Source organism: Staurois parvus, unplaced genomic scaffold (assembly GCF_062004578.1).
Source record: "Staurois parvus isolate SC_StPar_1 unplaced genomic scaffold, SC_StPar_1.0 ptg000297l, whole genome shotgun sequence".
NCBI lineage: Eukaryota > Metazoa > Chordata > Amphibia > Anura > Ranidae > Staurois > Staurois parvus.
The window spans coordinates 5,668,301-5,683,413 of NW_028318093.1; the positions used below are offsets into that span (position 1 = coordinate 5,668,301).

At 40.4% G+C, this 15,113-nt stretch overlaps 1 protein-coding gene across 1 annotated transcript in view; it reads right to left on the minus strand.

The window, feature by feature from the left end:
- Nucleotides 1-3,780: 3,780 nt before the first annotated feature.
- Nucleotides 3,781-15,113, minus strand: part of BHLHA15 (basic helix-loop-helix family member a15) — a 54,665-nt gene continuing 43,332 nt past the window's right edge. Inside the window, exon 2 of the mRNA XM_089682744.1 lies at nucleotides 3,781-10,078. Coding sequence (XP_089538870.1) covers nucleotides 9,467-10,003 — 537 coding nt within the window. The 5' untranslated portion in view covers nucleotides 10,004-10,078 and the 3' untranslated portion in view covers nucleotides 3,781-9,466. The remainder of the gene's footprint in view (nucleotides 10,079-15,113) is intronic.

Here is a 15,113-nt window from a genome sequence, read left to right on the forward strand (position 1 = left end):
GGTAAATGCATTGAAAACCAATTAATCTGTTTGTTTTGGGAAAAACATTCTTAAACTGAGGCATTATTTTCAATGGATTTTCATTCGTAAACAAAAAATTACGTTAACCTAGGCATTCATAAAACAAGGTACACCTGTAGAAAGGTTTGCTCATGAGCTATCAGAGAGATCTCTCTCTAGCTCAGTGTAGTTTCCGTGTCTGTATCCTACAATTAAGATATCACATAGGGAGTGCATTGTTTTTGAGTCAGTGAAATCATTGACTTACTTTGTGAAGTGGCCCAATGAAGTACAACAATGAGGTAGTAGGAAGCAGAGCCACTGTATAGGATGAGGAAATATAGCAAACTATGTATAGAAATTGTAACATATGAACAGATGCTAAGAACTTCATATTATTAACATCAAGCTTATTTCTTTTCCATGTGTATTTTAAAGCTTTGAAAAGACTATACATTCCCCTTTAAAAAGTAATATGCACATTGTTGCGTTGTTTATGCCCCTTTACCCTGTGTTACTTTTTCAGACTTCTCAGCTCAACGTCTACCTGCCGTGATGTCTCAGTGTTGTTTATGTTTATCTGTAAACTAACAAAAAAAATAAGAGCACAACGAATTTATTAACATCTTTTGTTATATTACACAACAAATTAATCCTTCTACTTATTTGCTGAAAAATGCAGGCTGACCAAAGAATACCAATGGAAAAAAATTGCTGCCAACATCCCTTACGCAGCCAATGACTGTCACCTAGTACAGTCATTTAAATTTTTCAAACTTCTCTCAATTATTGCCAATTACTTGGGAGAACGTTGCTCGAGCGGGTAAGAAAACTCCATAAGAAGCAGTGTTGGAAGCATGTACCTGCGCTTTTTCTCCTCCTCCCCCCTATACTCTGCATTGAAATAATCTTTTTAGGTTGACAACGCTAGCCTTGGAAGTTTTTGGGTAGCTCTGCAGTGCTTAAAAGATTTGAATCATGCATATCCAACCTCTCTCTAAGAGCTCTGGACAGCCCAAGGGATCAGATCCAGATCATCCAAAAGGCAATCTGGTCAGGAGCACAAGACTCAATGGATGTCCAGGGCCCAGCAACAGCCTTTGGGCTTCTGCAATAATCAGAGGAATAATGCAGTTGGTAAAAACTGTGTGCCTGCCTGTCACTTTGTAATGGAGGATGCACTGGAAGGCAACTGGTGTCTGATGGGGCAGGCTATGCCAGTGCAGGCAGTGCAAGTCCCCCTACTTATTTGTGGTTATTACATTCCGTATCAATCTCAAATTAACCTCCCTGGCGGTATGATTATTTCAGATTTTTGGTGCTGAAAGTGGTACCATTATTTTGCATGGAAATTTGGCGTTTTATATTGTAGGCCTGTAATTCTTAGGAATAACTCACTGAAATCTGTCCGAACAAGAGTCTAGTAAACATCCCGGGTAGGATAAAACTTGAAACACGAAATCATAAATTATAATTTAATAAATAATCATAAAAAATAATAATATAATAATAAATTTAATTCAATAATATAATCAAACCAAAAACACTGAAAGTTGAAATATAGCGCCAAGTTCGCACATCACTGAGCAAAGTCGCAAAATCGTTTTCAGTGTCTGATGACGAATTTCCCCACGAATCATTATCACTCAATTCTGCAAGTGGTTCTAATTTACTATCGCTGTTCTCTAGCCGGTCTAAAACCGCTTTTGACCTAAAGGAATGCTTTTCGGATGCCATGGACATTTCTCAGTTTCCAGGTAGAAAGAACAGTAAAAATGAAGGCAGGGCACAGGACAAAGCACTCGGGACAAAATGTATGTGAAATGGTTTGATACAGTAATGTTTTGCTATGTGATATTAGTGATTTTTGTGAATGTCGCTTTTTGTCATTTTCAAATTTCCCGCTGTTCTGTCCCCCGTACGTCCCGACGCTCGCAGGGGACGGAACCCAGATGACAGATGCCGGCATCCGCCGGATTACATTGCCAGGGACACTGCAGGAGGGACATCACGGGAGCGCAGGACAAGGTAAGTGACCGAGGGATTGCGGAGCAGAGCCGCATGGTAAGCCCAAGTGTAGCTCGGGGTTACCGTTTGTGGCGCTGAAACTTTACCCCGAGCTACAGGGGGGTGGGGAGATTTGAATCTGCTGCCTTGGCTTTAGCTCCATTCTACCTTTATCCAACTCTGTAAGGAATATAAGCCAAATGATTTATCCAACCTGGACTTACAGTTAATGAATATATGAAGCATGAGCAGACAGGGATTTAACCTTCCAGAATTGATATTTTGGGCTTTGCAAATGAAGTACTTACTGAATCTTTTGGACAGTTACAATTTTTGTTATTGCATCTGATGCATTTCTCACTGGGCCTACGTTTCTGGGGAGACCAATGAGTCCTCTGAGGATTTAGGAAACCCGTTGTTGAGGTTTCTTCTATATTGTGCTGTTTCATAGCTGGAATCTACCTTGTTACTAGATACTTATATTTACTTATATTTCTGCTGCTTGCACAAAACAGCCCCATTGTGTTTTATCACACCAAGGAGGGTATTCAGTAAACTCTGTCAAGTGGAATTGAGGTATACTAATGTCACTGACCAATCTTACCCAAGAGTTCGTCCGTACTCTTTCTTGTACTCTTTTGTGTTTCTCAGGCGCATCCTCTTCGTTTATGTACCAGCAGTCTGCCATTTGAGAAAGTTTGTGTCTGATAGATATAATGCCTATTCCAAACACACACAGTTCCTGACCTACATTTCTGAAGTCTTGTAATAACTAATTAATGGTTCAGAGAGGGTGGATTGATGCTAGTCTACTGAAGGGACATGAAAAATTAGTTTCCACTTTTTTGTTAAAAGTGGAAAACCTCTTTAAATAAGTTAAAGCTGAATTCCGGATGAACAGCTAAATACAGAGCTAAAATACATACATTGTGTATCAAATGCATTACCTGCCATAATATTTGAAATTCGTTTTGCCCTGTGATCTAGGCACCCTTGCCAAACAGCATAGCCAGGTCGCTGTACTCGCACTACTTCACTGTTGATAAGTAATATAGCTTTGCCATTAACATTTCCCTAATCTGCTGAATGAATAATAAGGGAGCAATGGCACATTTTGTAATTACTTTTCTTTCTCATCTGTCTTCATATGTCAACAAGCTTCCATTCCATTGTTAAGTCACTGCCCAAGGTAACAGAGCTTTGACTGGCTCCTTGTGCTGCCCTTACTTCAGTCTTAAGGCTGCTCCTCGGAGACTTAGAGAGCCAATATGGAAACAGATTTAGGCACTAATAGTAGCTGTAGTATAAATAAAACTCAATTTACCTTTTCTTTCAGGTTTTCATTTTTGTCTGTGACTGCATTGGGAAAAATTACCTTTGCTTCCTATTCCTGTGACACCCATTCAAGAAATTGGGGCAGGGTGCAATTGTCATTGCAACAGCATGGCATGGAGAGCGATGAACACCTTGTTTAGAAGTTCTAAGTCTTCCTCACTATATTAAAAATGTGGTCCTGTTTTTGTCCCCATTGGATATTAGCCATTACTACCTGTTCTGACAGGAAGTGAGGGTAAATCTCCCCAGTAAGACACATAGAGTATTATAAAGCTGCCAGATGATCTAAAATTTTCCAATAAGGAATAAAATATTTGGGCTTGAATTGGAGAAAAATAATTAGATTAAGAAGTGATCTAATATATATATATATATATATATATATATATATATATATATATTAACAATTAGATAAATGAAAACATGGTGTTCATGGAGTTAGAAAATAAAATTCAGTTTTTATTCAAGCACTGTAAGAGCATGGAATTTGCAAAGTAATGTGACAAGACAAAGAATGTGCGAACCCAACATTTAATATTCCTGATATGTGCCTGCTGTACCATATATGTGTATGAACACGTATCCTGTTATCTTTGTATTGCTTCCTTTGTGTGAAATTCCTGGTGTTCAAGCCAGTCCCTTTTGCGTTTCAAAAATTGACCACACTAGGCATGAGGGCACAGTGTAGACAGTTTTCTGGCTGTGCTGGGAGCTAATCCAGTGACCAGGCTTGTGCTGACACACCCCCTCTACTCAGCTATTCACTGGGAAGATCAATGTCTGCTGTTTCTCCTCCCTAAGCTTCTTATGCAGCTGAGAACAGAGGTGATGTGATGATCACTTATAACAAAAAGGGAAAAAAGGTATTTCTATTGATTTTTTTTATATCTTTTCTGTCCAGTATGACTGTGCCTCTGTGCACAAAGCCAGTCCCTAAAGATATGGTTTGATGAGTTTGGTATGGAGGTCAGCACAGAGCCTTGGTCTCAATCCTATTAAACCCCTTTGGAGGAATTAGAACATTGAATGGCACCCAACATTATCTGACCTCAGAAATGCTTCTTTGGCAGTAAAGTACACATGCCCAAAAACACACTTCAAAGTCTTGTGGAAAGCCTTCCCAGAGGATGGAATTTGTTACAACTGCAAAGCAGAAAATCTCATTCCGAAACCATAAACATTGATATGGAATCCCCCTGGTTGTTACAGCCTCCACTCTACGGAGATTTTGGACAGCATCTGTGGAAATGAACGCCCATTTAGCCAAAAAAATCATTTGTAAGGTCAAGGACTGATGTTGGACAAGAAGACCTGGTACACAACCGTCGTTCTGATTCATCCCAATTGTGTTAAATGTGGTTGAGGAGAGGGCTTTGTGCAGTCCACTTGAGGTTCTCCACATCAAACTATGCCTTGGTGGAGCTGACTTTTTGCACTGAGCACACAATGTTGCCACAAGGTTGGAAGTCCTAGATTTTGAAAAATGTCTTTCTATTCTGTAGTGTTAAAAGCACCATTTATTGGAAGCAATAGATTTCCTATGTCACCTGCAAAACTGATATCAGTTAAACCTGGTATAGCCCCTGAACTATTTCTGTTGAATGTACTATTGTGATTGTATAGTTTTACTGAGGCCATTAGTTAACTGATACATTATTAGTGACTTGATCTAAATGATTCAGTGTCTAGAATGTACATCATTATTAGTAGTTTACTTGGAACATTTGCAGGCTTCCGCCGGTGATTTCTTCAGCACTTTATTGGCTCTTTTAGCAAATGGGTTGCCAGATAAAGGTACATTATTCATATAGATCATCCTACTGACCTTCATTTCATCTCTTATACAGTAAATCACTTAATCACATACTACAGAAATTACATACATATATCCAAGCATAGTTTTAGCACAGCAGACACTAAGAGCAAACATGAATTCTATTCACAGGAACAATGTTTTTAAACATTTCATATGCAAATACAAAGCCTCCTCATGAATCTAATAAGGTTGTCTTTGTAAATCCATCATGTTCAATGACTGATGCTCCATACTGTATTGGGATAAGCTGTGAACTTTGTATCATTCAAGGTGGCTACACATAGATGTATTCATCCAAAGCTGTACATTTTTGGATATGTAGGGAGGAATGACTGGTACAAAAGTTCATCTCACTTGAAGGACTTTTTTAAACATTTAAATACAGCCAATGAGTTTCCTAGGGAAAAAAAACTCTCCCTTCTTCATGGCTTGAGCAGTTGATGTTAATAAAATCACGACTGAATGCACTAAGGGTTAAGGCATGATGAAGACTACCGTCTTCTGACAACACTAGTAGCAGCTGGATGAATGTTCATCTAAAATTGAGGAACAGTCATAGAGCAAATGCTTTATAATTTATACATTGTCAGTCAAGAAAGGGTAAGTCATTTGTGATGCTGACCAAACGCTGTCCATAGTTCAGTTAAAACTGCACCCCTTGTCAACCAGGGCTGGATCTAGGGGGGTGCTGGGGTGGGCTGTGCCCACCAAGATTTTAGCTGTGCCCACCCAGGTCTCTGAAAGTGCATCCACTAATGCATGAGGCAGTCTGATGCAGACATTTGATGTAATGAAGCATTATGATGGTAACAATCCATGTAAGGGGGGTACACTGATGGGGACACCTGATATAAGGGGGCAATCTGATTGAGATGATCATATGTAAAGGTCCACTCTGTTGGGGATAATTGATGTAAAAAGGCACTCTGATAGGACACCTGATGTAAGGGGGCACTCTGATGGGGGCTCTGATGTAAAAGGGCACTCTGATTGGACACCTGATATAAGGGAGTACTCTGATAGGGACTATGATATAAGGGGGCACTCTGATAGGACACCTGATGTAAGGGGGCACTCTAGTGGGGACCCTGATGTAAGGGGGTACTCTGGGGACTATGATGTAAGATGGCACTCTGTTGGGGACACCTGAGGTAAGGGGAACTCTGATGTGGCACCTGATGTAAGGGAGCACTCTTCTGGGGACTATTGATGTAAGGGGGCACTCTGCTGGGGACAATTGATGTAAGGGGAAACTCTGATGGATGCACTGTGATGGAGACACCTGATGTAAGGGGGCAAGCAGATGGGAACCCAATGTAAATGGGGACTCTGATGAGGACTCCTGATTTAAAAGGGGATTCTGATAGGGACATCTGATATAAGGACAGGTCCTGTGTCATCCTAATACATACCAGTGTTTTGCTGTCTGTGTGACAGACTCTCAGTGACTCCCACACAGTGTTGGCACTATGCCCCCTGACTTTTTTTTTTACTGCACCCCCAGACCAGATAGGCTAGATCCGGCCCTGTTGTCAACGTGTCCTTTCTCTTTTGGTGAAAGAATTGGGACAGTCCTGCCTAAGGAAGGTAGTTAGGAGGTCTAAATAATGTTTGTGCCAAGAACTATCATAGTAAACAAACAAAAAAATGTATCGGTTACATTAAGAGTTTTCATCTCTTCCTGTGTAAAAAGCACCTGTAATAAAAAAAAATCATCTCATTTACCATTTATTATCCCTTTCATAAGATATAGTATGTGCAGATAATGTGCCAGGCGTATTAAGGAACTCATGACGTTTGGACCATATCTAATGAATAAACACAGTTCTATGTCTATAATCACCTTTACTGCATAGAGGTAAATTTCCCAATACTAGTAATTTTACAAACACAAAAGCATATAGTAGCAATTCCTGCCTAGAATGTTCTACAACATAATTTAAATATATAGACACTAATATCTAAAAATCTATATTTAGTCTAAAAAAACATTTTTTTCTTAATAGGAAGATTTGTAATGCCCAATAGTGATAAAGTGAAAATCTATTTCTGAGTTTTTGTATTATGTGGTCAATTTACAGACTTATTAAAAAAATAAGTAAACGTAATTGTAATGTCTCCAGTTCTTGTCAGCCTCACTAATACCCTCAGTGCAGTACTGTGATGTCCCTGGTGCTTGTTCAGATTAAATTTCAATGTATTTTTTACCTAAATGCAGAGAATGCGTTAAAAACCTTCTGTGTGATCCCCCAACCCCCTCTTACCATACTTACCAGAGCCCGATCTTGATTCAATGTTGTTCCCTAGAGCAGTGGCTCTCTCTGCTCTCTCTCCTCACTGGACATTGAGGCAGCAGTGGGAGCCATTGGCTGTCAATCAAATCCTGTGAGGAGAGAGCTGGGGGGGGGGGGGGAGGGGCTGAGCTGCACTGTGTGTGTGTCAATTGACACACAGAGCACATCTCAGGATCAAGCCCAAACAAATGCCTCCATAGCAAGCTGCTTGCTATAGGGGCACTTAGCAGGGAGGAAGATCCCGGAGCAGTGGCAGGGGGCCCCAAAAAAGGATTGGGGCTGCTCTGTGCAAAACCATTGCAAAGAGCAGGTAAGTATGTCATGTTTGTTATTTAAAAAAAAAATGTTTACAATCATGTTCCTGTACCTAGTGATGTTGTCTGATTTACTAATAGATACATCATTGTAATATCCCTGGTAACTATCAAATTCACTATTAATAAACTGACTACAAAATTGTGCTGTCTCTGCTGACTGTCAGATTTATTATTAATGCCCTCTGCACAGTATTGTACTGTCTCTGTGTTCACTAAGTATATCATTGTGATGTTTCGAAGCTTGATAGATTCATTGATAATGCACTCAGCCATTGTGATGTCTCTTATGATTGCCAGATTCACTATAAATACATTGAGTATAACGTGATGTTTTGGAGCTTTTCAAATTCACTCATAATGTACTCAGTCACTGTGATGTCTCTGGCGATGATCAGATTCACTACAAAAGACACACCATTGTCTCGCCCATGCAGGGTACAGTGATAGTCGCTGCAAAGGGACCTCCACCCCCTTTTACTCAGCTAAGTAGAGTTACCCCACCACTCCTTCCTCCATTGCAGCTGATGACACTACTGGGGCTTTCAAGTTTGGGGGAGAATGTGACCTCCTCCCTGTGACAATACTTGGGCCTTGCAACCAATTGCTATGCCTGAGCACTTTTAAATGACAGAGTAAACTCACTGCTTCCTCTGGTCACCAACACTGGTAATTTCAGTGCTGGCTTAGATGGAGGAAGAAGCGATGAGGGAGTGCAGGCATGGTGAGTATAAGGGGTTTGGGAATGTGGAGGGTCCTTTGCAGGAACACTGTGACTTCGCCCTGCCTGGTCTATTTAATACACTAGGTAAGGCACTGTGGTGTCTCTGGTGCACTGATTATAGCCCTGTGAAATCAGATTTAATAATAATGCGATGTCTTTATTGATTGTGTGATGCACCAATTCCAGCATCTGTGTCTGTGGGATTTTTGTTAATGCACTCATTACAGAATTGTACTATATTTGGTGCTTGTTTAGATTCACTATTAATGCACCCTTTACATCATTGTGATATTGGTGCTTGTCAGATGCACATTTAGTCCACTTGATATAACAGCTGCCTGGCCTGCCATTTTATATATCTTGACACCATAGCAGCTGTAGCATCTAGATCACCATGCATGACATACATTTTAGATGTAATGTCCAAAATGTATTTACATCAACTAGATATGTTTCAAAGCAACAGCGATGATGACCTGTAGTCCAAGGCAACCATATCTTTTTGGGATATTGCTTTTAATAGTCAGAGTCTAGTGATTAGTAACTATTGGTTGACATAAAAGATGAAAAAAAAGATAGTTTTCTTAATTTGCAAATCAGATGTTACATCTATTTTGAAGCGAAAGCTCTGCTGCTACTTAATATCGTTACTTTTTGCTACTTCATCAGTTTTTACATATATTTAAAAAAATAACCAACCACCATATCCCTCATAAAAGTCTAAAAATAAAAATGTACCTGCCATGATACCAAAATCTACATCCATACCTTATGTTAATAACCCAAAATTATCTAAATTCAGCTACCTGAAATGAAAATCTGAACTGATTTCTTGAATGGCTGTGTAAAGTGCAGATGGGTGGACAAGTAATATTTCCATAAAAATTGTACACTGTAGTAGCAAAATATAATTTTGAATATTTAGTAGTTCTGAAAATGTACCTAGTATCAAAGTATATAAAGTATTCCGGATCTATCAACTGCCCTGCCTAAAGCTGTGGATTTGTGTGGAGTATTTTTCTAAGTGTTCATCATTGTCCTCTTCTCCATGTTGTTGCTGGTAATGCTGGTAAAACTTACTGCCACTGCCATCAGAGCCGGTGTCCTGGCCAGCGGGCAAGCTTCTGCTGGACATGTTCAGTATGGTAGCAGTTAATGTGTTGATGTAATTTTTAGCTAAAGTTAGCGTCTCAATTTTGGAGAGTTTCTTTTCTGCTCTGACATGTGGAATGACCTCTCTAAGTGCTTGAAATGCGTTGTTCAGTTTATGCATCCTTTGTCTTTCCCGTTCATTGCTCTCCAGCCTCCGGATGCTATGTTCCTTCCCTTGTGACATCTGCCTTCTTCTCCTTGTGCTCTTCCCGGACTCCGAACTCTTCCCTTTACTCCTCTCTTTATACACAAAACACTTATCATTATCATCCTCACTTGACGTCTGCTGTGCCACACTTTCATCCTCGTCGTCCAGGTCAATCTCCAGCCTTCGTCTTGCTGCTCTTGCCTTTGTCTTCATATTGCCGTAGAAGCAAGAGCGAAATTGACGAAAGCTTTTCTTAGAATGTTTCTGCTGGCTCTATGCATGAAAATTCTGTGGAAAGCAGAATGAGAGAATTAGAAACAGTCTCTTGAAACTTGGTACATTTTGCGAGAATTGTTGCACCTGTTTCAAGATGACAGAAAAGTTTCACAGTTCAGTAGCACAAAATACAATTCTGAAACTAAAACTTATGCATATGTGTGCTTACTAGTTCTGTAACCACTTAATGACCTGGGCTGTTTCATTTTTTTTTTTTCAAAACTGGGACAAATTTGCCATTTTGCAGTATGTAGAATAGATTAAACTTCTTTTTTTTAAGTATTTCTTAAAAAAATGTTTACTTTTTCTTGGGGACAGATGTGGATTTTTTTTGGCAGCATTGTAATGATGTTTACTAATGATATAAAAGTGAACAAAAAAGCAATTTTCATTAAATCTGCCCCTTTAAAGGAGCGACAGTGCCATTTAATAGCTCACCTATTAACCCCATGGCAAGGCATACTCATTGATCTGTGCTCCCTAGTCAGCTCCCTACTCCATTGTGGACCTAGCTCCTTTGCTCTGAGTGGGGTTCCTTGGAATGGAGAAGCACATGATCTGCTCTATGTGGCAGTGTTTGGTCCTGAGTGGTTAATCGCCGGGTCCTAACCCTGCAGGGGTTCCAACCTCCTGAAGTGAAATTTACTGACTTGACACACATTTTACTGACAGAGACTCTTTTTTTTTTACTGACAGTTCAACCCTGTCATGTGGAGGAAGGAGCACCTGACTAAGCTCTGACACCATCCCACATAGGAGATTGACAAAAAGAGCACCAGATACTTGTCTATTGAGACTAATAATGCTCCTCTTTTCATATAGAACACTTTCCAGAAGCGTTTATAGTTCTAAAGAAAGCATTTCTATTTCTTATTCAAGCCCAGATGAAGGGGGATTGTTTGGCTACCATGCTGGTTACCTCTAATCTTTCTGTTGTCTCAATTTCATTATTAATATTATTATACAGGATTTATATAGCACCAACAGTTTGCTCAGCGATTTACAATATAACAGGAGACAATACAGCAACAATACAGTTCAATACAAGAGGGTTAGGAGGGCCCTGCCTCTTGGAGCTTACAATCTAAGAGGGAGGGGCCAGTTGTACAAAAGGTAATAACTGTGGGGGATGGACTGGTAGGACGAATAGATGATTCCATTGTTAGCTGAGGGCAGGATAGGCTTCCCTGAAGAGATAGGTTTTCAGAGATCGCCTAAATGTGAGTAGAGTAGGTGATAGTCTGATAAATTGGGGTAGAGAGTTCCATAGGATGCGGGAAGCTCTGGAGAAGTTCTGGAGACGAGCATGGGAGGAGGAGACAAGGGAGCTAGAGAGCAAGAGGTCATGTGAGGAGCGGAGAGTACGGTCTGGGTGATATTTGGAGACAAGATTGGTGATGTAATTTGGAAAAATAATTTTATGTTCAATAAATGTTTATGAACCCATAAAACAAATGTCAGGTGCTCTATTTGTAAATTTCATGTGAATTTCTCAGTGGAGTCATTTTTTCCTTTTGGGGGTGGGGAGCGCTCTTTGTGATGAAGCTGTCTAGGTTCAGTCATCAAATCCAGCTAATGCTCCCTAACTGACAAACATTCCAAGTCTAGCACCTCATAACCACCTTTTTTCTTTTGGGCTATCCCACTAAGGAGTTTGCTTAGGGTCAACTTTGCTTAGGGTCATACTTTTTCACAGGCTTTGTGCTGCTAGCTAGATTTCCCTTCACTTTTGGTTCTGGAGGCCCAACAGGAAGTTAAAGTTAATTTCTACAAAGCAAGGTAAATTCCCCTCTGAGACCATTGTCACCAGAATATATGTCCCTATTGGAAGATTTGTCCCCGCCTCTTTCTAAATGAATGGATTTCACCTCACCTTGTCTAGCGTAAACACAGACAGCAATAGAAACTTGGAAGAGGGCCTAACCCTTCCCCACTCTATGTAAAACTAAAAAAAAAAAATGTTACTTAAAATACTTTAAGCGTTTTCTTTTGCAGGTTGCTTTTTTTTATCTTATTTTTTGTTTCTGTAGCGACAATGTCACTTTAAAGAATATATAAACCCTAACAACGAACTTCTGTTATTTGCTCCTTTTAGTCTGTTAAGTATACCATTAGAAGTGTTTTGTTTGTTGAAGCGGAGTTCCACTCACCCTGTCAAAAAATAAAACAAAAACTGTAGCTGCTGACTTTTAAAAAACAGCCACTTACCTGTCCCTCGGTCCCATGGTGTGTCTCCTACAGCCCGTTTCACCGGCTGTCCTGTATTCCAGGAGGCTGGTATCTTCAGTGCGGGCACCCGGCTGTGATAGCTTGCGGCTTCACAGCCAGGTACCCATTGCGCATGCGCGAGTAGTGCTGCGTTTCATGAATGGTTCTGTAGTCTTCTGGGACCTGTCACATGTCCCAAAAGACTACAGGGAGGGAGGGAGGACACCTTCCGTTTCCGATCGCCTAGGCGATCGGTCCGGACGTGGGAGCTGGTACCTGTCAAATCTGGGTACACGCTCCCGCCCCTGCCCCCCAAAGGTGCCAATCCTTAATGGGGAGCAGTCCTTAATGCGGAACTTCACCTTTTGGGTGGAGCTCCGCTTTAAGTGCAAAAGTTACCTGTTGAGCCGCTACAAATCCAGTGAGCTGATACCTTCCTGTGTGCTCTGCCTGTACTACACTGTTATGAGTTACATTGTTCCCAGCACTCTCTGTGAACTACGACTACTTCCCCTATTTTATTTAGAAGAGGAGAGTGACAAGGGTGACAACACTGCTCTTCTATAGCTACAGTACAGTGAATGAGCATTGTCACCCTAGGACAGGAAGTGTACTACTGGCAGGATCAGCTGGTGAAAGAAAAAAATGAAACTAATGCAGCCTCCATTTTTAATGACTGTTAAGCAGCACTATAATAAAAGTTTTTGTTATTGGGTTTAGATACACTTTAACCACTTGTCCTCCTGAAGAGTAACCCCCCTTCCTGACCAGGCCATTTTTTGCGTTACGGCACTGTTACTTACAGTAAAAATCAAATTTCATCATAAATTTAGGCCAAAATGTATTCTGCTACATGTCTTTGCTGAAAAAAAAGTCTCAATACATGTAAATTAATTGGTTTATGTGAAAATTTTAGCACTTACAAATGGTATAGACACTAGAATTTTTTTTTTAATCTTTACTAGTAATCGATCAGCGACTTATAGTGGGACTGCTGCGGACATTCTGACACTGGGGGGGAACTGACTTGGGGTCACTGACATCCCCAGTAACACCAATACAGTGATCAGTGCTAAAAAAAAACCACTGAGACTGTACTAATGGCACTGGGCAGGAAGGGGTTAACATGAGGGGCAATTAAAAGGTTAACTGTGAGTGTTTTACATAGGGGGCCGTGTCAGTGTGCGTCACTGTAAGCACACTGCTTTGGATAGCCATCCAAAGCAGTGTGCCCAAGCTGACAGGGAGGAGAACTGTTAGTAAACAAAACAGTTCTCCCCCCCCCCTGTCAGAGATCGTCGGAAATCACTGGGCGCCCTGGAATAGCAGCGCAGGTAGCGCGTGCGCGTGGCTCACGCATGCCCCCATCCCGGAAATGCAAAATCACGTATACATACGTGATTTTGCGCATACGTGCCGCCCTGTAGCAGTATTTCTGCTATAGGGCTGACGGGAAGCCGTTAATGGATAAGTTCATGTCTGCACCTTCTTCCCCCAATTCCCCCCCCCTCCATATGACAGTGGGTGGGGGATCTTCTCCCTGTCACATTTTGAAAACAGTGCTCCCGTGCAGGGCTCCACCCATGTGACTGCATCATATTTTCACAGTTTCCTGTGAATGAATAGACTACTAGCACCATTAACCATTGCAGCCGACAGCTTGTAGTTCTCAATGAACTGCAAGGGCGCTAGTGATCGCTCTCATAGTTCATTGATCTTCCTGCTCTCAAGTGACTGCCTGCCCATATGGGAGATACGAATGGCAGACAGCTATCCTGAAGGTCTGCAGGAGGCCTGACATTGCATCTGTAATCTGCAGATTGTGGGTGCAGTGCTCTGCAGGCTCCTTAGAAAAAAAAATGCAAATTTTTTCACCAGCAAAAAAATGTGCATTTATTTTATATTATTTTTTTCAAGAGGCGAACTTAGCCTTTAATTTATCACCGTGTTTCAACATTGCTGCAAGCTACACAGCAATTATGTATGAGGATATGGTGATACAAAGTAAGTACAGTGCTGTCACATAGTCTATATGGCACTTTAGATCCTTAATGGGACCAAAAGCTACTTGAGAGCCTTTAGAAAATACACACGGAGAGAATAAACAGAACAATGGATGAAAGGCGGCTTCTGTAAAACAAGAAAGGTGAGAAAAATTATTATTTTTACTATTATTATTATTATTAGGCACAATGGTATTTAAGTAGGATGCATTACAAATGTGATGATTCTCTTCTAGTGAATAGCTGTAAATACATGTTTAGGTTTTCTGGCTTTCACTGTGTTGTTTAATAATGATTCTTAATCTGCAGACTGTGTATTCAGCACTGGAGCCTCAAGACTTCAGATAAGAAACATGAGATCCATTGTGACAAGTAAAGTGCAAATATACATCAGTGCGCCGCGTCACTAAGCTTTCACAATATATGTAAAATAGAGAGTGCTAAACTGGCCATACACTTGAAGAATTTCCTTCGAAAATGTTTGTTTCAGAAACTTTTGTTCAGTTTTCATAATATTTCTTTTTTTTTGGCCCATAGTGACTAAATTTGCAAGAGCAGGATGGGAAAATTTTCTTGAATTAACTAATTTCTAACCGTGAATTTGGTTTTGGTTCAGGAAATTCCATTATTCCAAAATGTATGCTAAAAGCAAACGTTTGAACTATTTTCAAATGATGTTCTTTAAGTCATCTAATGCACTGATGAGAGTTTTCACATGAATGTTCATCCCTAAATCTTCTAATGTTTGGCCAGCTTTAAAAAAGAGCCAATGTAAATGTATACTAAAGGTGACATGGCTTGAACAAGAGAAAAACAAAAGATCAGATCATTCTCCT